This window comes from Oryctolagus cuniculus, chromosome 17 (assembly GCF_051225735.1).
Source record: "Oryctolagus cuniculus isolate XC-2025 breed Fujian yellow rabbit chromosome 17, ASM5122573v1, whole genome shotgun sequence".
Taxonomy (NCBI): domain Eukaryota; kingdom Metazoa; phylum Chordata; class Mammalia; order Lagomorpha; family Leporidae; genus Oryctolagus; species Oryctolagus cuniculus.
The window spans coordinates 16,924,630-16,951,320 of NC_142883.1; the positions used below are offsets into that span (position 1 = coordinate 16,924,630).

At 42.9% G+C, this 26,691-nt stretch overlaps 1 protein-coding gene across 3 annotated transcripts in view; it reads left to right on the top strand.

Annotated features, from left to right (window-relative positions):
• Positions 1 to 26,691, top strand: part of CDC27 (cell division cycle 27) — an 86,916-nt gene that overhangs the window by 53,710 nt on the left and 6,515 nt on the right. For 2 of the 3 annotated variants that reach the window (XM_008271658.5, XM_089316863.1), the window contains exons 11-16: positions 6,680 to 6,887; positions 7,094 to 7,266; positions 11,328 to 11,480; positions 15,171 to 15,379; positions 18,401 to 18,518; positions 20,742 to 20,870. In XM_008271658.5, coding sequence (XP_008269880.3) covers positions 6,680 to 6,887; positions 7,094 to 7,266; positions 11,328 to 11,480; positions 15,171 to 15,379; positions 18,401 to 18,518; positions 20,742 to 20,870 — 990 coding nt within the window. The remainder of the gene's footprint in view (positions 1 to 6,679; positions 6,888 to 7,093; positions 7,267 to 11,327; positions 11,481 to 15,170; positions 15,380 to 18,400; positions 18,519 to 20,741; positions 20,871 to 26,691) is intronic. The other variant, XM_002719460.6, reaches the window with a different exon arrangement.

Consider the following 26,691-nt stretch of genomic DNA (forward strand, 5'->3'; position numbering starts at 1 on the left):
GGCCTCATTTTAGATAAACCCAGTCAGCAGGTTGAAAGGAGGGAATACAGTCGGGAGGCAGAGAGAGTGTTGTTTGGGTAGGTGTGTGTCTGCGTGGTTCCATAAGTGAGAGCTCATTTCAGTGAGAGGGAAAGCAAGAGGAGGAGGAATAGCTTCAGAATTCTGCAAGGGAGGGAAGTTAGGTGAAAGAAGAGGCCTTCCAAAGAAAATTTCATACGGGCTAAGCAGTAAGGGCTTCCAGGGCAGAGATTTGATTCTTAACAGTGCTAAAGGGAGGAGTTTTAACCAGTCTAAGTGGAACTGGGTGGAGAGTTTAGTTAGAGCCTGTTTTAGTATTCCTTTCATCTGTTCTGCTTTTCCTGAAGAGGGGGGACAATGGGGAATGTGAAAATGCCACGAGACATGAAGAGCGGCAGATACTATTTAAGTAATTTGAGAGGCAAATTCCAGTCCATTAACTGACTGAATAGAAGCAGGTAATCCAAATCTTGGGATAATATCATTTAATAGTATGGTGGAAACAGTGGAAGCTCTTTTTTTAGTGGTGGGGAAAGTTTCCACCCACCCCGAGAAGGTGTTCCCCCGTCACCAGGTTACGTGTTCTAATTGGTGGCATATGGGTGAAGTCAGTCTGCCTGTCCTCTCCCGGGAGTGATCCATGGACCTGGTGAGTGGGGGTTGGGGGTGGCCTGATATTAGAATTGGGGTTAGCAGTTTGGCAGATGCTGCATGTCTGAGATATGCAGTTTCTCATATGGTGGGAATTAGGTGCATGTGTGATCTCAGGAGGTAAAGAAGAGAGTTTGAGTTTGAGTGAGAGAGAGAATGGAGGTTTTTTAGAAAGGTAACTTGGAGAGAAGAAGAGAATATTAGTTTTTCATCTAGAAACCATCCTGAGTCCTTTGCAGATGCCCCTTGTTGACCTGAGAGATTTCTAAGTCTGAGCATACAGGAGCTAGGTTAAAGAGAAAAGGTGGCGTGTCTCCCCATGAGCCTCTGCTTTAGCTGTCAGATCAGCCTGATTTTTGGCTTCAGATAGGTATTGTTTACCTTTCTGATGTCCTTTGCATTGAACAATAATGGCTTTTGTTGGCAGCTGGGCATTATCAAGAAGAGCTTTAATCAGCTTGCCATTTATTATAGGGATCCCTCGGGCTGTCAGAAAGCCCCTTCGATGCCATATCTGGGCATTGGAATGGATGATGTTGTAGGCAGATTGGGAATCTGTGTATGTGTTAACTGTCTTTCCTTTGACTAAGGTGAAGGCTCGGATCAAGGCTAATAAGGCCTCTGTGACCCTGTGCAGGGAGGAGGAGGAGGTGTCATCACCATGCACCTCGATTCCTGTGTTTACAGCAGGAAAAGGGGGAGTCTTAACAGCACTGCCATCAGGGAACCAGTTTGGCATTTGGGTGTGAGGTGTGAAATGTGAGTCAGGGGAAAATCAAGGAACTCAGGACAGGAATGGGCTTCAAGGGGGTCAGAGACAGTGGTAGGGAAGAGAGTAGCTGGGTTGAAAGAAGAACAGCAATGAAAGGTATCCGTGGGGCCTGCACCGTGGCGTAGAAGGTAAAGCCGCCACTTGCAGTACTGGCATCCCATACGGGTGCCAGTTCAGGTCCTGGCTGCTCCTCTTCTGATCTAGCGCTCTGCTATGGCCCGGGAAAGCAGAAGATGGCCCAAGTCCTTGGGCCCCTGCACCCATGTGGGAGACACTGAAAGAAGCTCCTGGCTTCGGATCAGCTCAGCGCTGGCCCTTGCGGTCATTTGGGGAGTGAACCAGTGGAATGGAAGACCTCTCTCTCTTTCTGGCTCTACCTCTCTCTGTAACTCTGTCTTTCAAATAAATAATAAAATAATTCTTTTTTTTTTTTTTTTGGCAGGCAGAGTGGACAGTGAAAGAGAGAGACAGAGAGAAAGGTCTTCCTTTGCCATTGGTTCACCCTCCAATGGCCACCGCAGCCAGCGCGCTGCGGCTGGCGCACTGCGCTGATCCAAAGCCAGGAGCCAGGTGCTTCTCCTGGTCTCCCATGGGGTGCAGGGCCCAAGGACTTGGGCCATCCTCCACTGCACTCCCGGGCCACAGCAGAGAGCTGGCCTGGAAGAGGGGCAACCGGGACAGAATCCGGCACCCCAACCGGGATTAGAACCCGGTGTGCCGGTGCCACAAGGCGGAGGATTAGCCTAGTGAGCTGCGGCGCCAGCAAATAAATTAATTCTTAAAGAAAGAAAGCTATCTGTGGGCTAGAGGAGGGCAGAGTGAAGAACTTGGACACAAGATGGCGATACAGATTGAAAAGCCTGGAGGCTGATGCAACCCATGAGAGGACCAGATTTGTTAAGGGTTGATAAAGGGATAGCTTCTGGCCTCAGGTATGCCCCTTGGGCATTGGGGCCAGCCTTGATAAACCCCATCTAATCCTTTGGAGAAATGGGCCACAGGTGTAAAAGAGTCTCCTGGCCTTTTGGGCCAAGAGTGCTTGCCCCTTGGAGCTATGAATGTAGAGGAGGAACAGGCAGGTTAAGTGGGTTAGGAAGGCTCAAGGCAGATGCTTGTAGAAGAGCTTTCTTTAGGGTTTGGATGGGGTCTCTAGAGAGGAAGGCTCTTGCAGGGGCTTGCCTAGATTGCCCTTGGTAGCGTCATAGAGCGGTTTGGCAATATGAGAAAAGTTTGAAATCCAGATGCGAAAATATCCCACAAATCCCAAGAAAGAGGAGGTCTCGCTTGGTACGTGGGAAAGGAACGGAGTGTATTGCCTGTTTCAGGCTGGAGGAGTTGCACAAGTGTCTGGCGTCACAAGAAGTCCCAAGAAGGTGACAGAAGTGGAAATTAGCTGAGCCTTCTTTGGAGATACCCTATAAACTTTCTCAGCTGCAGGTCTCTTGGGAGGGGCTATAGAGGAGAAGATCATCAACATATTGAAGAAGGGTGCTGGGTGACAGGTGAATAAGGCCAGATCTGCCTGGAGGGCCTGCCCAAAGAGGTGCCCGCTGTTCCAGAAACATTGGGGTAATGGTCCAAGCGAGATGTCCAGTTAGGTGACAGGGGTCAGACCAGGTAAAGACAAAGACAAACAGTGATTGGGAAAAGGTGTCAAGAGGAATTATGAAGAAAGCATCCTGGCCAGCACCACAGCTCAGTTGGCTAATCTTCCGCCTGCGGCGCTGACACCCCAGGGTTCTAGTCCTGGTTGGGGCACTGGATTCTGTCCCAGTTGCTCCTCTTCCAGTCCAGCTCTCTGCTGTGGCCTGGGAAGGCAGTCGAGGATGGCCCAAGTGCTTGGGCCCTGCACCCGCATGGGAAACCAGGAGGAAGCACCTGGCTGCTGGTTTCGGATCGGTGCAGTGTGGCGGCCATTTTGGGGGTGAACCAACGGAAGGAAGACCTTTCTCTCTGTCTCTCTCTCACTGTCTAACTCTGCCTGTCAAAAAAAAAAAAAAAAAAAAGGAAAAAAAAAAAAGAAAAGAAAAAGAAAGCATCCTTTAGGTCCAGGACAGAAAAGAAAAAAGTCATGGGGGTATTTGGGTGAGAGCGTGTAAGGGTTTGACACCACTGGGTACATGGGATGGGCAGTGGCATTAATACGTCGGAGGTACTGTACTAGACCGTAAGAACCATTGGTTTTTTTAACCAAGGGTATAGGTGTGTAATGTGGGGAGTGAGTGGGAAGCTCGGAGGAGGCAGTCTGTCATAGATTTTAGACCTCTGTGGCCTTCTGGGCTTAAAGGATATTGGAGAATGCAATAGTCTTTGTTGGATCTTTTAGAGAGAAGCGAATGGGGGTATGATGGGTGGTGATTACCAGGTGGGAGGTATCCCACACTACAAGATTAACCAAGGGAAGGGAGGGAGTCTGGGGTGGAGAGTGGGGAGAGGAAGGTCCAAATGTGAAGCATAAAAGTTTGTGTTTTATCCCCTGTGGGAAGGTCCCTTGCCTAAGAGGGGGTGGGGCAGTTAGGAAGGAATGCAGGAGAAAACAAGGGAGGGATCTTACTAGGCGGTTCAGTTAAGCCTTTCATGCCAGCAACTGAGATGGAGGAAGGAACAAGTGGACTGCAACACTCATTTAAAACAGAAAAACTAGCCCCAGTGTCCACCAAGAAAGAAACTCGCTTGCCAGGCACTGTCCCTATTACCCTTGGGTGTCTGGACTAATCTGCTATGGGGGCTGTGGAACCTGGGCCTCCTCATTCTGTTAACAGATAAGTGTCCTGTGCCAGGGGGTTTGAGTAGACGGCTGTTCTAGAAAGGGGAGTTTCCCTCCCTGAGGGCAGTCCATCTTCCAGTGACCCCATTGTCCGAACTTGGGACACAGGCATGGGGAGGCCTCAGCTTAGGGCAGTTCCTGGTCTAATGTCCAGTATTGCCACACTTAATACAGTCCCCAGAAGGGCTAGAGCCTTGAACTAAGGTGGGCTTCGAGTTGGAGCAGGCCTTGGCCCAGTGCCCAGCATTGGCGCACCAATAACAGGGCCCCTGAGGGCTGGGACTAGCTTATGATTGGGGTCTTGGTGGATTACAGAGGCAAGCATCCGAAACTTCAGTCTTCTATCTGTTTCCTCTGTGTCCTTAATTCCTCATCTCCATTGTTAACAATGCAAAGAGCCACATGTATGAGGTCCCTCTCCGGGGTTCGTGGACCATCTTGTAATTTTTGGAGTTTGTGACAGTTATCTGGAGCTGATTGGGATATAACGTGGGTATTTGAATACAGCCGTCCCTCTGGGGAATTGGAATCAGTGTTAGTATACTTTGTCAATGCCTCTATAAGGCATGACATAAATAGAGCAAGGGTTCTCAGTGACCTCTCTGATCTTCTCATAATTAACCTGTTTTTGGCTGTTCTTATCCATAGCCGCCAGCAGGCATGAGATCATGTGGTCTCGGCCTATAGCCCCGGGTCCCCAAGTTGGTAAATCCAATCCAGGTTAGGGTTGGCTCTGGGGACAGCTCTCGCTGCCTCTGGGGGTCCGTCTGGGGCCTGGCGGTGCATCTCATCTGCATGCTGCTTGGCTGCAGTCCAGATACGATCAAATTCATCTGGAGTTAGGGTAGAGGATAGAACTAAATACAGATCATCCCAAGTTAAGCTATAGGACTGAGTCTGGTGGAGAAATCCCTTATATCTGGAGGGATTCTCTGAGAATGAGCCTAGACATTTTTGAAGAGAGAAGGGCACATAGACCCTAACCGGACCTTCCACCCCAGCCACCTCCCTCATGGGGAGCGCAGATGGAGAGGAGGTGGGAGAGGGTAGGGTAGCTGGAGGGAGTGGGGTGGGATCCAGTGGAGGATTAGGTGGGTCAGTCAGGATCACAGATGAGGGAGGACGGCTTACAGTGAGTTTTTTCTTCCTCAGGGAGAAATAGGTAAAGAGAATTCAGGGAGGAAGAGGGTAGAATGGTGGCCACTGCTGCTGGTGGGATGGAAGAGATAAGGGTGTAGTGAGCAAAGGATCAGGTACCCGAGGTGCCGGCTTCTCAGGTAGAGGGAGAGAAGGGAAGGGGGGGAGGTAGAAAGTTTAAGGGAAGGGTCCAGGCCTTCCTCCCTGAGAGCTTGGAGTGAGGAAAATGACCCCAAAGGAGCAAGAAAGCTTGGACATAAGAGACCTCTGACCATTGGCCATTTCTCTGTGTAAAACTATTAAGGTTGCAGAGAGTTTGGAGATAAAGGGTGCCAAATTCTGGCCATTTTGAGCCAAATTTTAGTACAGAGCTTAATTAATCACTCCCTTTAGGCCTAGCTTGCACAAGCTTTTTTAAGAGTCAGACCAAAGGGGAGTCGGGTAAAATGCAAAAAATTTTAGAACCCATGGATTAAGCAAAATATGGCCTGAAGGAAGGCGTCCTTTTCACAGGGCATCCCCTGGGAAAGGATTGCTCCAACAGAGAACCGAAGTTCTGAGTCTTCCTAAGAGGAGAGCAAGAAAGCCTGAGCTTAGGCCAGCATCCCGATTCCAAGCAAGGGAAACCGACCGGACACCCCAGTTCCTACCAGGGGAGATGAACCAGTCACAAGCATTGCCCCAGGGCGCTGGAGCTGACAGAGGCCTCTCTTACCAGTCTGATGGATTGAAATGAAGTCCGCTGTTGTGTGCAGTGATGAAATCCGGCAAAGGGCTCTGGCTGTGTTATTTGTTGGGAAATAAGAAGTGCAAGTCAAGTGGGAGTGAGAACGTGTTCTGGAGAGGTATCTCTCAGGTCTGCTCGGGTCTGAAGGAAAAAAGAGATTGTAGGAAAGAGAAGGCAAGGTATAGCTAGAGACAGTAAAAAGTGATAGGAATTCAGAAAAGAGAAGAGAGTTTGGAGGAAGGGTTGGGGATTACAGCTCTTACCCAGAGAATGCAGGAGTGGCTGTTGTGGGCAAGATGCTGATTCCTCACTCCTCTCATCACATAGGGCACCAAATATGTTAGGAAAGAGGTACAGAATAGAGAGGAGGCAGTGTACAAATTTATAGCCAGACCGGTTTTATTCAGAGAAAATAAATTCACAGAGGTGGGTGACCGACTGCCAGCATACACATTGATGGAACACGTGGCAGTAAAGTTTCTTTTGAGAAAAATATAGATAAATCAAGACTGTACATTTATTTTATATCTAATACTTAAAGTTGAAGGGTAGTCCAAAATTCATTTATAACAGGTGTGGAATTTCCCTCATTTTCCCCCCTTTACAGGAGAATAGCAAAAAATTAAAAATGAAGTTTCCACCTAAAATCCCAAACAGAAAAACAAAAAGTAAAACTAATAAAGGAGGCATAACTCAACCTAATATAAATGATAGCCTGGAAATTACAAAATTGGATTCTTCCATCATTTCAGAAGGGAAAATATCCACAATCACACCTCAGATCCAGGCTTTTAATCTGCAAAAAGCAGCAGCAGGTCTGTTTCTAAATGTTTATCTTTGTTGAATTCCATTTTATTATGCATATGTTTTCAGTAAATTTCTTTGTAAGTACTGTAGTATTTTCATTGTTTTCTAGATAGATGTGACAATGTTAATAGATTAATTTGTAATTAGTCTTTCTAGAAAGCCAAACTGTTTTATTGTGTTTTTTTCCCTTGTTTACTATTTTATTTTCTCCTAGAAGGTTTGATGAGCCTTCTTCGTGAAATGGGCAAAGGTTATTTAGCTTTGTGTTCATACAACTGCAAAGAAGCTATAAATATTTTGAGCCACCTACCTTCTCACCACTACAACACTGGTTGGGTACTGTGCCAAATTGGAAGGGCCTATTTTGAACTTTCAGAGTACATGCAAGTAAGTATAGAAGAGAGTGTATATGCCTTTTAAAGACAGTTTAGATTTCATTAAAATGCCCATTCTTGTGAAGACTGGGGTGAAGAGGTCAATATGTATTATGTAATAGCTATATAATTATTTTTTCAGGATTTATAACTTATTTATATTTAAAACTTTCTTGTTTTAAGGGATAAGTAATTTATATTCTTGGGAATTTCTTGAGATAAATTTGTCAGGAACCAATTCAGCAATGTATCATATCTAGTTTTTTAACAGATGTGTAAAAATTGTACATGAATATGGGGTGTTCTGTGACGTTTCATTACATGCATACATTATGTAATGTCCAATTGGGTAAGTATTTACCTTTCAAGCATTTAACATTTCTTAATAGTGAAAATGGCCAAAAGTTCCCATCTGTCTGTAGCCTGATAACTGTCAGTCAGCCTTTCCTCATCCCTTGCTCTCCACTTCCCTTCCAAGCCTCTAGTAACCACCATTCTACTTGTAACTCCTGTGGGATCAGCTGGTTTTTGGTTTTGGTCTTGGTTTTTTCAGACTCCTGTTTCAGTTGTTTGTTTTTTTTTTAATAGTAAGATCATTTGATATTTGTCTTCCTGTGCTTGCCTTATTTCAGTTAACATAATGACCATCACCAGTTCCATCCATGTTGGGAATGATAAGATTTCATCCTTTTTCTAGCTGAGCAAGACTCCATTGTGTATATGTACCACATTTTCGTTATCCAGTCGTTAGCTGGTGGACATTTAGGTAGTTTCCATCTCCCAGCTGTTGGGAATGGTGCTGCAGTAAACATGAGTATGTATCTGATTCTTATATGAGAGACTCGTACCCTATTCAGTTGGATCTGAAATACAAACCTACCACTAAAAAATATTTATGACCTTAATTCCCTCTACAGTATATAAAGTTATTGGCTAGAATGAGTTTTTGGCATTTAATATGTTTTAGAGACTTGAAGAAGGTTATGAAGAAAAACATTTAATGGAGGACACAGTGTCCTTATCACAAGGTTTTTATCTTTTTTTTTTGACAGGCAGAGTGGACAGTGAGAGAGAGAGACAGAGAGAAAGGTCTTCCTTTGCCGTTGGTTCACCCTCCAATGGCCGCCGCGGCCGATGGCAGGAGCCAGGTACTTATCCTGGTCTCCCATGGGGTGCAGGGCCCAAGCACTTGGGCCATCCTCCACTGCCTTCCCAGGCCACAGCAGAGAGCTGGCCTGGAAGAGGGGCAACCGGGACAGAATCCGGCGCCCCGACCGGGACTAGAACCCCGGGGTGCCGGCACCGCAAGGTGGAGGATTAGCCTATTAAGCCACGGCGCCGGCCAAGGTTTTTATCTTTTTAATATTAATATGTTCTTTATGTTTTTATACCAAAAAAGTTAAGTTGAGTAACCTAAAGGCAAAGAAAATTCTAATTTCAAATTTTTTCATCTTCTTAAAAAATTCTTTTCGGGGCCGGTGATGTGGCAAAGCAAGTAGAGCCCCCGCCTGCTGTGCCAGCATCCCATATGGGCTCCAGTTCGAGTCCCAGCTGTTCCACTTCCAATCCAGCTCTATGCCGTGGCCTGGGAAAACAGTAAAAGATGGCCCAAGTGCTTGGGCCTCTGTACCTGTGTGGGAAAAAGCTTCTGGCTCCTGGCTTCAGCTCTGGGAGTTGAGGCCATCTAGGGAGTGAACTAGCAAATGGAAGACCTCTCTCTGCTTACCGTTCTCTGTCTGTGTAACTCTTTCAAATAATTAAATAAATAAATCTTTAAAAAAATTTTATGGGTTTAATTGAAAGGCAGAGAGAAGCTGACAGGGATCATCTGTCTGCTGGTTCAGTCTTGAAATGCCTGTAAAAGCCACCACTTGGGATGCCTTTATAGCATATGGAAGTGCCTGGTTCTAGTCCTGGGTCCTTCGCACTTCCCATCCAGCTCCCTGCTAATGTGCCTGGAAGTCTGCAGGTGATGGCTGGAGTACTTGAGTCCCAGGCGTATGGGCCTTGAGGCCAGACCTTGGGCCAGAGACCTAGATGGATTTTGACACTCCTGGCTTTGGCCTGGCCTAATCCTGGTTACTGGGGGCATTTGGGAAGTGAACTAGTAGATGAAATATCTCTCTCTGTTATTCTGCCTTTCAAATAAATAAATAAATTTTTCTTTTTTAAAGAAAGCCAAAACATTAAAGAAATATATTAACAAAATTAATTATTATTTAAAAGTGACAAAGTTACATTTTTGCTCTGTTTATTTTCATATATTCTATATTTGTTTTAGTGCATTTTATATCTTAGACTCTTTTCTAGACCTAAACTAAGGAGACAGTTTCTTGCCTCTGTGGAGCATACATCTTAGGAAGAGACATTGTAAGCCAAGGAATGTATTAGGACAGGTAACAACAAGCCATGAAGGAAAATGAAGCATAGTAAGGAAACTGAGAGATGGTGGAATATGTTGTGATTTAAAAAAAAAAAAAAAAAAAAAAAAAAAAAGAGCTCCAGAAAGGAAAGTTATACCTCCTTTCTTGAACCATGCAAAGATTTAAGGGAGAAGTCCTCCTCCAGCCAGAGGATATTGTATAACACATTAAAGAGGATTGTAGGCAGGAAACCTTAAACTTTGCTTCTGCTAGAATCATGTTTGGTACATACAGTATTCACGTAGGCAAAAACTGGAAAGCCCCTTTCAAAATTATTTCTAATTTGTTGTTTCACAAGTTTTTTTATTATATAAACTTTATTGTTCTCCCTAATTTTAGAGTGGTAACTCAGACTTAACTAAAGTTTGAGCTTAGATTGATGTGTCTTCCCCCCCCCCCTTTTTTTTTTTTTAGTCAGTTACAGAGAGAGATCTTCCATCTACTGGCTTATTCCCCAGGTGGCCACAAAGGCCAGAAGTGGACCAGGTCAAAGCCAGGAGCTTCATCCAGGTCTCCCACATGGGTGACAGGGGCCCAAACATTTGGGCCATCTTCTGCTGCTTTCCCATGTCATTAGTAGGGAGCTGGACCAGAAGCAGACCAACCAGGACTCGAACCAGCAGCCATATGGAATGCTGGCGTCACAGGCAGTGGCTTTACTCAGTATGCCACAACACTGACCCTGCAGTAGTTTCTAAAGCATTTGAAACCAACAGGTTCCTGTATTTGACTGGTGGTTGAATTTGTCTTCTCATAACCAATGCCTATTTGAAAAACTTACCTTTATAACTTTCATGATATTTTTAGGGATATTACAAATCATCAAGTTCACAGTTTTATAAGTGCTCTTTTCTTATTTCATCTCATTCATCATTTCATTAAGAACGGCACAGATATTGCTTATTCTGAACTAAATTTGGAGAGTTTTGAATTTACTAACTTGATAGATTTGATAGATTAGAAAACTAATCTATCAAGTTTAGGTTTTATATAACCTAAAACCTCAAACTTCAGGATGAGAGAAGCACAGTTCTGGAAGCTGTGAATATGATGAGGAGAAAAATAGGAGCTGACACTGAGGAGAGGTGCCGAGATGCCCACCTAGCTGCAGAGCAAGGCTAATTGGAATTGGTAGGTGGGGGCGCCAGCTGCGGCTGTGGCAGCGTTGTGGATGTGTTCAGTGCTGCTCACGCCACAGGATTGTGAGCCTCTTTCCTCTCAATAAAAGACAGTGCAAAAAGCACATTCTGTGTTGTACAGTTCATTCTTCCCATCATCTTTCCTGAGAGAATTATTCTATAAAACCATTAGTAAAACTGGAAAAGTGTTTTTTAAGAGCAAAATATTAATTTGTCTTTATTAAATTATGACTTTATGTAAATTTTCTGTGGTTTGGTAGAAACTCAAATTTTCTTTTCAGAGCTCATGTTCTTTGTATGAGTTGTGTATCAAAAGCAGGTTACATATAAGTAGGATTGGTTATGTCAATATTGACCTTCCACAGGAAGTCGCTCAGTGTGTTCTTGTGTTATTACTAATCCACATAAAAGGCACCATTTAGAGCCTGTGAAGACTGAGCAGTACTCTCCCTGTAGACATGTCAACTGGATCTGCTTGTTTCCCCTTCCCCTTACTAGTTTTTGTATTTCAGGCTGAAAGAATATTCTCAGAGGTTAGAAGAATTGAGAATTACAGAGTTGAAGGCATGGAGATCTACTCTACGACACTTTGGCATCTTCAAAAAGATGTTGCTCTTTCAGTTCTTTCAAAAGACTTAACAGACATGGATAAAAATTCACCAGAGGTAAGACAGCCAAAACACTTTGTTTACATAGTTACCTTAATCACCCTTATCAGATGGAGATAAACCAAATAGTTTAAACACTGTTTAGTATCACTCACCCTTATTTTTCTCTGTCCAGGCTGAGAAGCAGACAAGAAATATATGGTACCTAGAATATATGGTACAGATTCACAAATAGAAAAATCACAGAACAGATCAATCATTCAGGATTAATCAAGATTTGACTGTCTTAAAATTGCTGTTGTCTGAACGGCGCCACGGCTCACTAGGCTAATCCTCCGCCTTGCGGCGCCAGCACACCGGGTTCTAATCCCGGTCGGGGCACCGGATTCTGTCCCGGTTGCCCCTCTTCCAGGCCAGCTCTCTGCTGTGTCCAGGGAGTGCAGTGGAGGATGGCCCAAGTGCTTGGGCCCTGCACCCCATGGGAGACCAGGAGAAGCACCTGGCTCCTGCCTGCGGATCAGCGCGGTGCGCAGGCCGCGGCGGCCATTAGAGGGTGAACCAACAGCAAAGGAAGACCTTTCTCTCTGTCTCTCTCTCACTGTCCACTCTGCCTGTCAAAAAAAAAAAAAAAAAAAAAAATTGCTGTTGTCATCAAGAATATGCATTGAGCAGAAGTTATATAGATTGAAAAATATAATTTTAAAATAAATTGTATTTTTTTTTCATTTTTAAGACAGTTAATTCACCTGTTCCAGTTTGTAAGAATTATATTTCAGTGTATATCAAGAATACTCAATAATACTTTTGTTAACATATTTAAACCTAGAATGTAATAAAATCAGTTCTGATTGTTTTTGGTAATTCTACAGTCATTGTGAACACTGATTTGTCATATTGAGCTATTTCTCCTGAGGGAAATGTATTTGTATGTGTGTGTGTGTGTGTGTGCACAAGAAAAAAATTTTTTTAAGATTTTACTTATTTATTTGAGAGGCAGAGTTACAGAGAGAGGGAGAGACAGAAAGAGAGGTCTTCCACCCACTGGCATACTTCCCAAATGGCCACAACGGCCGGAGCTGGGCCAATCCGAAGCCAGGAGCCAGGAGCTTCTTCCAGGTCTCCCATGTGGGTATAGGAGCCGAAGTTCTTGAGCCACCTTCCACTGCTTTCCCAGGCCATAAGCAGAGAGCTGGATCAGAAGAGGAGCAGCCAGGGCACAGACAGGTGCCCATGTGGGATGTCAGCATCACAGTGGTGACTAAGTTTACTATGCCATATCGCCAGCCCCAAGAAAATTTTTAAAATTTCATGGAGAGGGCATTTGGCCTAGTGGTTAAGAAACCTGCATCCCGTATTGGAGTACCTGGCTTCAATCCCTGCTCTAGCTCCTGGCTCTAGCTTCCTGCTAGGGCAGCCCCTTGGAGGCAGCATCGGTGGCTTGAGTAAGTGGATTCCTGCCACCTTCTTGGGGCCCTGGATTGAGTTTCTGTCTTTGGCAGCAGCCCTGTTCAGCCCTGGTCATTGCGGGGATATTTGACAAGTGAACCAGTGGATGGGAATGCACTCTGTCTCTTTACCTCTTAAAGAAAAAATAACAAGAAAAGATTTGTGAGAAAATGGAATTAAAAATAAGTTTGGGGGCAAGCACTTGATACAGCAGTTAAGTCCCCTGTTGGGATGCCCAGGTTCCATATTGGAGTGCCTAATTATAGTCCTGGCTTCCTTGCTGCTGTGTATCTGGGAAGCAGCAGGTGATGGCTCAAGTATTTGGGTCCCTGCTACCTACATGGGAGACCTGGACTGTATTCTGGACTCATGGCTTTGCCCTGACTAAGCCAGCCCCAGCTGTTGCAGGCATTTGAGGAGTGAACAAGCCAGTAGAAGACCTCTAACTGTCTTATCTGTGTTTCCCTCCCTTTCAAATAAAATGAGAAAAAAATGTTTATTTTGGGGTGAAATAATTTTGAAATCATTTATGGGATTTTCAAAAAGTTTGTGGAGGATATTAATGAAAAATTATGCATGGATTTAAAAATTTGTTACACTGGGGCCAGCACTGTGGTACAGCAGGTTAAAGCTCTGGCCTGAAGCGCCAGCATCCCATATGGGCACCGGTTCTGGTCCCGGCTGCTCCTCTTCCAATCCAGCTCTCTGCTATGGCCTGGGATAGCAGTAGAAGATGGCCCAAGTCCTTGGGCCCCTGCACCCATATGGAAGACCAGGAAGAAGCTCCTGGCTCCTGGCTTTGGATCAGCGCAGCTCGGGCCATTGCAGCCAACTGGGGAGTGAACCAGCAGATGGAAGACCTTTCTTCTCTCTGTCTCTACCTCTCTCTGTAACTCTTTCAAATAAATAAATAAATGAATCTTTTAAAAAAATAAAAATAAAAAATAAATTTTTGTTACACCAAAATAAATTTAATTCCATTTTCCAAAAAAAATTTTTTTTTTAAATCTTTTAAAACTATTTATTTATTTGGCCGGCGCCGCGGCTCACTAGGCTAATCCTCCGCCTTGCGGCGCCAGCACACCGGGTTCTAGTCCCGGTCGGGGCGCCGGATTCTGTCCCGGTTGCCCCTCTTCCAGGCCAGCCCTCTACTGTGGCCAGGGAGTGCAGTGGAGGATGGCCCAAGTGCTTGGTCCCTGCACCCCATGGGAGACCAGGAAAAGCACCTGGCTCCTGGCTCCTGCCATCAGATCGGATCAGCGCGGTGCGCCGGCCGCAGTGCGCCGGCCGCAGCGGCCATTGGAGGGTGAACCAATGGCAAAGGAAGACCTTTCTCTCTGTCTCTCTCTCTCACTGTCCACTCTGCCTGTCAAAAAAAAAATTTTTTTTTTTATTTATTTGAAAGTCATAGTTACACAGAGGAGAGCCAGAGAGAGAAAGAGGTCTTCCATCCAATGGTTCACTCCCTAGTTGGCCGCAGTGGCTGGAGTTGGGCCGATCCGAAGCCAGCAGCTTCCTCCAGGTCTTGCCACACAGGTGCAGGGGCCCAAGGACTTGAGCCATCTTTTGCTGCTCTCCCAGGCCACAACAGAGAGCTGGAACGGAAGTAGAGCAGCCGGGTCTTGAACCAGCGTCCATATGGGATGAGAGCACTTCAAGCCAGGGCATTAACCCACTGTGCCACAGCACTGGCCCCTCAAAATTTTTGAAGTACCCTTGTGTGTGTGTGTGTGAGAATATATACATATACCACATGCATCATAATGTTAAATTCTGAAAGCAGCTCATCCTGGGTAGACGCTATTTTCTTTTACTTACAGAAGAGAAAATGAAGTTCAGAAGTGTTGAGGTGGCTTGCCTGAGGCCACCGTCACAAATCTTGGGGATGGGATTAAACTCTGTCCAGCAGCCCCTAGATCTTGAGCTTCCTGCACTGCACTGAACTCTGCTTCCTACATTTCTGTCCTCTGGTTGCCCTATGTGAGAGCTGACACAAGAAGGCTAAAAGTTGCCTTGCTTGACCTCAACTGAAGACATGTTTGTTGGGCAGTTCAAATACGTGGTCTGCCAATAACCGTGAAAGTGCTGCAAGTATTGATCTTGGTTTACAAGTAAACTTTAGCGAGCAAACAAAGTAGCAAATAAAGCACCTGTGAATAATGAGTATCATTGTTTATTAAAGCTCTTCAGTTTTGAGTTTCTGTTCTAAATGAAATCTGAGGCTTGATTTTAGTCATAGGTTTGCTTTTGTGAGAAAAAATAAAATTTTAAATCTATATTTTTTGTTTCCATTTTTTTAAGGCTTGGTGTGCCGCAGGAAACTGTTTCAGTCTGCAACGGGAACATGATATTGCAATTAAATTTTTCCAGAGAGCTATCCAGGTTGATCCAAATTATGCTTATGCCTATACTCTATTAGGACATGAGTTTGTGTTGACTGAAGAACTAGACAAAGCATTAGCTTGTTTTCGAAATGCTATCAGAGTCAATCCTAGACATTACAACGCATGGTAAGTGTTAATGAAGTTCAGAGGCAAATTCACTGTGGATGCTGGTAGTCAGTAATTTTTATCAAATGAAGAAGTTGGGCAACAGTTTGTTCCTGTTTCTTCCCTGACACCGTATTTACTGCTGACATTTATTTTTTGACTGACTTAATAGTTTAAATATCAACAAGTATAATTTTGAAATTGTAACTCTTATTTTTTGGATTAATCTTAGAATTGTTTTATTCTATCAGTAAATTTGAAGTATTGAATTACTAAAATATACTTTGATGTGTGCATGTATGTTTTAATGGATTATATCTTATTTCTAAGTAGTTACATTGCCTGAAGTTCTCATACACACACACACACACACACACAAATACTAGCATGAAACAGTTAAGCTTGCTGACAACACCTTTTCTTCACATAGGTATATGTTGTCTGTAATATCTTGAAGAATTCAGTTCATAATAGGATCTAGTTTTCTTACCTGTGTAGTGTCTGTTCTGCTGTTTTATAGGAGTAGTGTTCTTTTTTTTTAAAAAAGTCACTGTATCAAAAATTATGTTAAAGGGAGTTATTTAGACTTGGCAAGCATTTGCTGGGAGGAATTTAGATTTTGTTTTTGAAAGGCAGAGTTACAGTAGAGGAGAGTGACAGAGATCTTCCATCTGCTTGTTCACTCCCCAAATGATCACAATGCCTAGAGTGGGCCAGGCCAAAGCCAGGAACCCAGAGTCTCCTCTTGGGTCTCCCACTTGGCTGCAGGGGCCATCTTCTGCTTTCCCAGGCACATTAGCAGGGAGCTGGATTGAAAGTGGAGCAGCCAAGTCTGAAACCAGTGCCCACGTGGGATGCTGGCATTGCAGGTAGAGGCTTAACCTTCTACGCCACAATGCTGCCCAGCTGGGAGGAATTTAAATACAGGGGTATTTAACTTGAAGTTAAATATAACTTAAAACATTGAACAAATTTATTATTCTAACTACTGTATAAATAGTCTTTCTTTTATTATTTCCACCTTCACCAGTGTTAGCACAGTTTTGTTTTTATCCTTTCTTTACCTGTATTACCACTATAATAATACTAGACATGCAGAGCAAATATGTTGTGCTTTTATTTATTTAGTGTTTATTCTCCATCATCATCTAGTAATGCCAAGAGAAGTTTTCTTAATGTAAACCATCTGTACATTATTCACTTGACAGTTTGAAAATTTAAGAGAAATACCTGCATATAAACTTAATACCCTAATACATAGCTTTTAAAAGTTACAATTTTGAAACCTATAAAAATAGAACCATGCTTATGCTGAACATGACATATGTTTGTGGACAAAGAATGTGGAAATAACCTTGTTAGGAGTTCAGGTTTTAGAATCGTATAGGGGGGCTGGCACTGTAGTGCAGTGGGTTAAAGACCCACCCTGCAGTGTCGGCTTCCCATATGGGCACCTGCTGCTCCACTTCCAAACCAGCTCCCTGCAAATGCACCTGGGAAAGCAGCGGAGGATAGCTCAAGTCCTTGGGCCCCTTGCACCCTCATGGGAGACCCAGAAGCAGCTCCTGGCTCCAGATCAGCTCAGCTCCAGCTGTCGTGGCCATTTGGGGAGTGAACCAGTGGATGGAAGACCTCTCTCTATATATATAACTCTGCCTTTCAAATGAATAAAATAAATCTTTTTTTTTTTTTTTTTTTTTTTTGACAGGCAGAGTGGACAGTGAGAGAGAGAGACAGAGAGAAAGGTCTTCCTTTTGCCGTTGGTTCACCCTCCAATGGCCGCCGCTGCAGCCGGCGCACCGCGCTGATCCTGGCAGGAGCCAGGAGCCAGGTGCTTTTCCTGGTCTCCCATGGGGTGCAGGGCCCAAGCACCTGGGCCATCCTCCACTGCACTCCCTGGCCATAGCAGAGAGCTGGCCTGGAAGAGGGGCAACCGGGACAGAATCCGGCGCCCCAACCGGGACTAGAACCCGGTGTGCCGGCGCCGCAAGGTGGAGGATTAGCCTATTGAGCCACGGCGCCGGCCTGAATAAAATAAATCTTAAAAAAAAATAGAATCATATAGGAAGGACCTGGTTAAAATCTTTATTACCTTGGAGCCAGCATTGTGGTGTAGTGGGTAAGGCTGCTACCTATGTCCCTGGCATCCCATATGGGCACTGGTTTGAATCTCAGCTGCTCCATTTCTGGTCCATCTCCCTGCTATGCGCCTGGGAAAAGCAACAGAAGATGGCCCAAATGCTTGGGTCCCTGCACCCACCTGGAAGACTAGGATGAAGCTTCTGGCTCCTGGTTTCAGTCTGGTCCACCTTTGGCCATTGTGGCCATTTGGGGAGTGAACTAGCAGATGGAATATTACCCTCTCTGTCTCTTTCTCTCTCTCTCTGTAACTCTGCCTTTCAAATAAATAAATATTTTTTAAATAATTCTTATTACCTGTAGAACTTTAAGCATGTTATTTAATTTCTTTAAGCCTCATTTTTGTTATGCAAAAATGAGAGAGCAGGCATTTAGCCTAGCAGTTAAGATGCTGGTTCTGATAGCCAGCTCTAGCTCCTGACTCCAGCTTCCTTCTAAGGAAGACCCTGGGAGCCAGCAATGATGGCACAAGTGATTTGTTCGTGCTACACATGAGGGAGACCCGGCTTTTGTTTCTGCCTCCTGTCTTTAGATCCTGCCAGCCTAGCCTACTTCTCGTCTTGATTCCTCCTAGGATTAAATGAGATAATTCACGTAAAGAACTTAACAAGGTTCCATTCAGTAAAAATGAGCTATTGAATCTACACTGCAGTACTACTGGACATGGTTTGTTTTTTCCCCATTATCAAACTTTGGTTTCAGTTGATGTTTATACTTGTGAAAGTGATTTTCTAAAATGCTTTTCTGCTTTGTATCATGACTGATAACTTTTTGCCTCCCTCCAGAGACCACCAGAATTATTCCATTGTTTTTTATAATGCCAGGCACTATACTGTCCTTTTATTAGTTGAACTAAATTAGTAGCCAAAATTCCTAAAATTATACTTTGTTTTATACTTTCAGGTATGGTTTAGGAATGATTTATTATAAGCAAGAAAAATTCAGCCTTGCAGAAATGCATTTCCAGAAAGCACTTGATATCAACCCTCAAAGTTCAGTTTTACTTTGCCACATTGGAGTAGTAAGTAATCTTGTAAACATCATTGCTCTGTTTCCCTTTTGCAATGTTTTTGTTATTAACTTAATTGGATAGTGAAAATCGAGGCTTTTTATTATTGAAGAATATTCTGGAGTCTTCTACAGCCAAAAACATCATCTTTTTGGCTTGGCATAAAAAAAATACCACTGGAATGCCCTCTTCTCTCAGGCAAGTGTCTTAATTTCTCAGAACAACAGGTTATATCATAACTTAATTAAATCTTCTAAGACGATGTGGATCGCCATTTTTATATGTGTGTGATCATAAGTTGTGCTTTGATAGGAAAAAAAATGTATGCTTTTTGTTTGCTTTTACAATCTTGTTGTTTCTCTGTAAGGATGAGACCTTCCATTCTTATTCTCATCCTCTCACGGCTCTCTATCTCTCTCTCTTCCCATCCCCACCTCCTCATTTTTTCTCTTAGCAAGTTTGGCTGTTGTGGGAATAGCCATACAATATGAGGAATTATTAGAGTTTGGAACTTCACTATTTATTTTGGGAAAGAATTCTAGTTCTTTATTGACTGTTGAAATCAACTATGATAATTTACTTAAACATTGACATGGTAGAGTGGGCATGTTGCCTAACGATTAAGACACTGTTAGAATGACAAAGTGCTATATTAGAGTGTCTGGATCCAGCACCTGATTATGTGGCTGTTGCTTCCTGCAAATGCAGACCATGAAAGGCAGCCTTAATGTTTTTGCCACCAACACAGGAGACCAGTAGTGAATTCCTGGCTCACAGCCTTGGCCCTGCTCAGAGACTTCTGTGGGTATTTGGGGAGTGAACCAGCAGATGGGATTACATGCTAACTTCCTGCATTAAAAATGGAGAAACTAACTACTTAAAATTATTTTGTCACCTCTTTAAGAGAAGTAAATCAAATTTGAATAAATCTTGACCTCTTCATGACATTAGACAGTTTTTATTTATTTTTTATTTATGTTTTTGAAATATTTATTTTTATTTATTTGAAAGGCACAGTTACAGGGAGAAGTAGAGAGATAAAGAAATCTTCCATTTCCCAAATGGCTCCACTGGCTGGGGCTGGGCCAGGCTGAAGTCAGGAGACAGGAACACCATATGTTCTTCCCTGTGTGTGGCAGGGACCCAAGCTCTCCAGCCATCTTACACTGCTTTCCCAGGTAAACTAGGAGAGCTAGATTGGAAGTGGAGCAGAAAGGACTTGAACTGGTGCACACATGGGATGCTGGCATTGCAGCAGCAGCCTAACCTACTGTACCACAATGCTAGCACCTATTCAGTTCTTAAAATAGACATTCTTCTAAAGTTATTGACCGAGATGTTTTAAAATTTGGAGGAGTTTATTTTCAGATAAAAGAATATGCTTTTCTCTTTTAGGGAGCTACTATTTAACATCTCAACATAGATGAGTTCAGTTAGTTGTTAGGTAAATCCTGTCACATTCTTGTGATAGTGATGTTAAAGTTCTAGAACCACATCCATTTTCTATTTTTAACATGCATTTTGTACAATAGAGTATTGAGTATGTGATGAATAAATAGATTTGATCATTTTTGAACTTTTTCATTTAAATATCCTAAATTATCATTTTCCAGTATTAGAGATCAATGATTTTCAATTTTGTAATGCAAATTAACTTTTCAGAAAAGTTCCTGAAATTGATAAAAGTATTTTGTTCTGAATGAAACAATTGTAAACAGGTTCTTTGAACAGTTTTGAAAGGTCTGGTGTTTAGAAGACCTGTTGAAATGTGTGTAGTATGTGGTTAAATATGCAGGTTTTTCTTATGAAGGGAAAAATCAAGGTTTTCCTTGCCTTTTTAAACTTAAAGGTAACCAGGGCCAGTGCTGTGGGGTAGTGGGCTAAGCCTCTGCCTGCAGTGCTGGCATCCCATATGGGCGCTAGTTCATGCCTGGCTGCTCCTCTTCTGATCCAGCTCTCTGCTATGGCCTGTGATAGCAATAGAAGATGGCCCAAGTTCTTTGGCTCCTGCACCCTCATGGGAGACCTGGAAGAAGCTCCTGCTTCCTGGCTTCAGATCGGGCCAGCTATGGCCACTGTGACCATTTAGGGAGTAAACCAATGAATGAAAGACCTCTCTCTCTGCCTCTGCCTCTCTGTAACTCTGCCTTTCAAATAAATAAAATAATGAATCTTTTTTTAAAAAAGGAGAAAGATTGTATCAAGAGGGAACAATAACATTTTTATTTTTTGTAGGTTCAGCATGCACTGAAAAAGTCTGAGAAGGCTTTGGATACCCTAAACAAAGCCATTGTTATTGATCCCAAGAACCCTCTATGCAAATTTCACAGAGCCTCAGTTTTATTTGCAAATGAAAAATATAAGGTAAGATATATTTCTTAATGGTCCTCAGTATTAAATTGCTTAAAATGTGTCCCTTTTATTAATAAACTAAATGCTATTTATACTATAATTTTGATCTGAGGCATTTCATTTTATCCATTTTCAAAAGCTTTTAATTTCATTTTCATACATGTTGAGTGCATAAGAAATATAGCGAGTCAGCTTCTGACAAGAAAACTAGATCCTGTCTGATGTATTTCTTTATTTCTCTTTTTCATATCATGGCTCTGTAGTATAGAAAAAGTTTTGAAGAAAGAAGATAAGGAAAACTGAGAAAGAGATAGGAGACATAAAGTGACATTGAATTTTTTTATAATTAATTCCGTCATAGATTGTGAATCCAGATTTTCATTCAAATTTCAAGTTTTAGTTTTAGTAAATTAAGGCTCTTACTAAAATGAATAAAAACTTAACTGAAAAGTATTCAAATTTTAAGTTCTCAGAATAACTTGGGCCAAATAATCACTTTGTAGACTCTATAGCAGAAACCTATTCTTCCAGTACAAATTGAAATTTGATGAAATTGAAAAATATCAAACTGGTCCTATCTTAATTTTTTCAAGACTAATAGAGATATATGAAGTATGTAAATTATTCTTTGTTATTAATTAATCCTTTTTGATGGAAAAGATTTCTAGTCCTACTGTGGTTATTTAAAAAAGCAATTAAACCTAATGTGGGCCGGCGCCGCGGCTCACTAGGCTAATCCTCCGCCTAGCGGCGCCGGCACACCGGGTTCTAGTCCCGGTCGGGGCGCCGGATTCTGTCCCTGTTGCCCCTCTTCCAGGCCAGCCCTCTGCTGTGGCCCGGGAAGGCAGTGGAGGATGGCCCAAGTGCTTGGGCCCTGCACCCTATGGGAGACCAGGAAAAGCACCTGGCTCCTGGCTCCTGCCATCAGATCGGATCAGCGCGGTGCGCCGGCCGCAGCGCGCTGGCCGCAGCGGCCATTGGAGGGTGAACCAACGGCAAAAGGAAGACCTTTCTCTCTGTCTCTCTCTCTCACTGTCCACTCTGCCTGTCACAAAAAAAAAAAAAAAAAAAAAAAAAAAAAAAAAGCAATTAAACCTAATGAATAGATTCAATTTTTACCTCCTTGCTCTTTTAAGTTACTATAACTAAAATTCAAAATTTGTTATTATATTTTTGCTTCATTATACTTTTTCAGATAATATAGTTAGATTCTTCAATTGAGGAATTTTCTTCAATTTATTTTTTAAGATTTATTTTATTTATTTGAAAGAGCTACAGAGAGGAAGAGACAGAGATGTCTTCCATCCACTGGTTCACTCCCCAGATGGATGCAATGGCTGGAGCTATGCCAATCCGAAGCCAGGAGCTTCTTCCTGGTCTCCCACGTGGGTGCAGGGGCCCAGGGATTTGGGCCATCTTCTACTGCTTTCCCAGGCCATAGCAGAGAGCTGCACTGGAAGTGGAGCAGCCAAGACTAGAACTGGTGCCCATATGGGATGCCAACACTGCAGGCCAGGGCTTTAACCTACTGTGCCACAGTGCCGGCCCCCAATTTATTTTTCTTAAAGCCATTTTAATGCCAGTACACCTACCAAATATGCCATATAAATCACTCCTATACAAGAAGTCCAACTTCTAAACTGATCAATTTTTCAGAATAATATTTAGATAATTACAGGCATATTTGGGTATGAGCTTGGGATTTGACTTGGCTAAGGCTTACTTTGATACAAGAGAGTCTGAAGAAGTTACTGATTGTTTCTGAAATATTCTGACTCCAAAATGAAAATCAAATGCTTTAAAAGAGCCACCTTGATGTCTCTGTAACTAAAACATTTGTAACTTTTACCCTATTGTTCTGATATCTAATCATTTAAGTCTTAAATACTACTGTTTCTCAGTGAGTCAGTGGAACTAGATCAACAGGTGAGGGGAGGCATGGATAGTTGATAACACTTGTAATATGCAGTCATGAAGAAAATGCAAAGCAGCTCTAAGTGTGTGTGCCGTAACAGTGTTATCCTAAGATTTCTTTAAAGTAATGGTTCTTAACAGCATGGTCTAGGAATGTCTTGAGCGTTTCCAAAACCCTTTCAAGGGCTCTAGAAGGTCACATGTACTCTCACAACAATATCCAGATGTTACTTACCTTTTTCACTCTCATTCTGTCATGAATGATTCTGAAATTTTCCAAAATTATTGTAATAACATTGAATACAAAAGCAGATAGGAGGATCCAGCCATCTTTTATTAAAAAGGAATTTGCAGAAGTGTTAAACAATGCCATCTCTCTCCCTCCCTTTTTTTGTTGTTCTGAAATTCTTCATTATTTTTAAACATTTTGAACTTCCCATTTATTTTTTTTTTCATTAAGAAATACATTGTCTATGTTAGCATGTAATGGGGATTATGAGTCAGACTTCTGAATTTCATGGAAATGCATATTATGGAAAAGTTAAACATAGATTTAAAGTGTTTTGACTAAAATAGACTTAACTCTTAATTCCATTTTCCATGAATTTTTTGAAGTTCCCAAGTATTGTTACGTTTAAGTTAATAATAAATAAAATTTTTTAGAAACTCTTTTAATTTCTGATAAGGTAAGTTGATATCTATAACCCATGTTACAAGCTCTTTGGGTTCGTCAGTTAAGTTGGAGTGTAAAGATATCCTGAGTCCAAAACCCATGAGAAATGCTGCATTAAAGCATTAAAATCAGTTTCAGCCCTCTTTATTATGATACAGGCCTCATCAGAACTTAGTAGTATTTGACAGGTATAGGTCAGTGGTCTTTAACTTATATCCATGACCACAGGTCTTTTGTTTAATACTCTATTCCATGTGTATTCTGTGCTATTTAACACTCTGGAAGGAAAGAAGAACAGTCTGCTTCTTAGAATTATTGTAGGTAATGAATCTGTCATTCCCTGACAAGCAAGTCTGAGTCTCATCCACATTCCACCTGCAGTTCCTTTTAGTCTCTCAAGTAGGAAGAAGGTGCGGTTAGGGTGTGTGAGATGGACCCCTTGCATAATTGCCTGAAAACACAGTGTTTTAGACAGATACACTGCCTGTGAAAGTGTGTGTGTGTGTGTGTGTTGCCTTTGCTTTTAGATTGATTGATTTATTTGAAAGAGAGAGAGATCTTCCATTCACTAGTTCACTCCCAGGTGGCTGCACTGCTGGGGGTGGACCAGGATAAAGCCAGGAGCCTGGAATTCTATCTACATCTCCCACATTGTTGGCAGGGACCCAGGCACTTGACATCTTCCACTGCTTTTCCAGGCACATGAGCAGGGAGCTGGATTGGAAGTAGAGCAGCTGGGACTTGAACCAGTGCTCTGATATGGGATGCTGGTATTACGGTGGCAGCTTAACCCACTGTACCACAACACCAGCCCTGCCTTCTTCTTTTTTTTTTTAATCCCTTTTGATTATAGAGATTTTCAAACGCTACTGTAGTTGGCTGGATAGCATTGTAATTCCTGTGTACCTACTACCCAGCTATTTTCCACACTACTTCCCACTATAAGATTTTAAATAAAGTTTTTTTATTCTCTTGGAATACCAATAAGTTTACAAAGGCTAAGAAATCACATTTGGCCTTAAAGTACAGGGGGAGCAGAAGGGGAGATTACTAAATTTTGGGGAACTGTGAAATGAGATTGATTCCTTATTCTTTATATTTTATACCCCCTCTAAAGTTTTAACACTAAAGAAATTATCTGACATTATCTAAATTCACAATCCTCTGGCACCTTTACTAGCTCATCTTTGATCACTGCTGTATTCTGTGTATATTTTTTTCTTTTCTTTTTATGCAATTAATAATGCTTATTAGAAAATATTCACATAAAAATATTAAAAATACACTAAAGGGCCAGCATTGTGGCATAGCAGGTAAAGCCGCCACCTTCAATGCTGGCATCCCACATGGGCATCGGTTCAGGTCCAAGTTACCCTGTTTCCAATCCAGATCCCTGCTAATGGCCTGGGAAAAGCAGTGGAGGATGGCCCAGGTGCTTGGGCCCCTGCCACCCACATGGGAGACCCAGATGAAACTTCTGGCTTTGGCCTGGTTTAGCCCTGGCTATTGCGGCCATTTAGAGAGTGAACCAGTGGATGGAAGATCTCTCTCTCTTTGTACCTCTTGGCTTCAAATAAATAAATAAATATATCTTTTTAAAAAAATGTTGAATGTGTTGCATAAGCTTTTCTTCCAGGGAGGTGGACTATTTACAGCTCAGAACATACTCCTCCAGATCTTTTCCTCATTATTTGTATAATCATATTGTTTAACTATTCCTAACAAAGTAGAAAGGCAGAATAGTGAACCCTCAAGGATTTCCAAGTCCTGGTGCCCAACACCTGTGAGTGTGTTACCTTACTGACAGAGACTTGGCAGGGTACTCAAGGCGTCTGGACCTCGTGGTGGGGAGAGTCGTCCAGGATTGTCCAGGTTGGCCCAGTTTAATCACAAATCTTGAAAGGGAGGCTGTTTCCCAGCTCCTGGCAGAACCAGCATGAGCACTCAACCCGCTGTGATTGGCTCTGCTGTGGAGGCAAGTGGTCACTTAGTTAAGGAGTTTGAGCAGCCTATAGATACTAGGAAAAGAGAGGAAACAGATTCCTTTCAGAAAGAAAGGCAGCCATGCCAACAGCATGTGAGACTCATGTTGAACCACAGAGCCATAAGATAAGAAATTTGTTTTCAAACTCATGGTGGGAAGTGTCTGGCCCTCAGGCCATCTAAGGCCTTCGAAATCCTTTCATCTGACCCTACCAAGGCAACTGCAGGCGGGACTCAAAATTCCCTAAACATGTATCAGGTTAATTTTTAAGTAGATCATTTTGTAAGGCCCACAAATGATGTTAAAAATCCTTGGCAGAAAAAATGTTTCATGCCCCAAGCCATCAAATTTGTACTATATGAAGCAATAAAAAACATACAAGTATACATACTTTTCTCCAGTTTGCTTTTGTCATTAACACTCTCCTGTTAAACAGGGGGACTTCAAAATGCTCATGGAAACTTAAAATAAAAGATAAATTTAGGGGCAGGCTAAACGTTAAGATGTGGCGTTGGAGCCGGCGCCGTGGCTCAATAGGCTAATCCTCCACCTTGCGGCGCCGGCACACCGGGTTCTAGTCCCGGTTGGGGCGCCGGATTCTGTCCCGGTTGCCCCTCTTCCAGGCCAGCTCTCTGCTGTGGCCAGGGAGTGCAGTGGAGGATGGCCCAGGTGCTTGGGCCCTGCACCCCATGGGAGACCAGGAAAAGCACCTGGATCCTGGCTCCTGCCATCGGATCAGCGCGGTGCGCCGGCTGCAGCGGCGGCCATTGGAGGGTGATCCAACGGCAAAGGAAGACCTTTCTCTCTGTCTCTCTCTCTCTCACTGTCCACTCTGCCTGTCAAAAAAAAAAAAAAAAAAAAAAGATGTGGCGTTGGGACCCCACATTCCATATCAGAGTGCCTACGCTTGAGTCCTGGCTCTGCTGATGGCACCTTCCAAGTAATGTGCACTCTGGGAGGTAGCAGATGATGAGCAAGTCCTTGGATCCCTGCCACATACACAGAAGACCTGAATTCGGTTCCTGGCCCAGCCCTAGAGATTGTGGGCGTTTTGGGCAATGACCAGTGACTAGGACCTCTGTCTCTCTGTCATTCACTGTCTCCCTCTTTCCCTGCTTCTGAAATAAACCATGAAAAATTGTTTTAAAATTAACAAAAGGTAAGTTTATTTTGGTGCAAAAAAATTGAAATCTAGGCACAATTTTTCCATAAGACACATTCTCCATTAACTTTTTTAAAAAAGATTATATTTTACTTTGTTA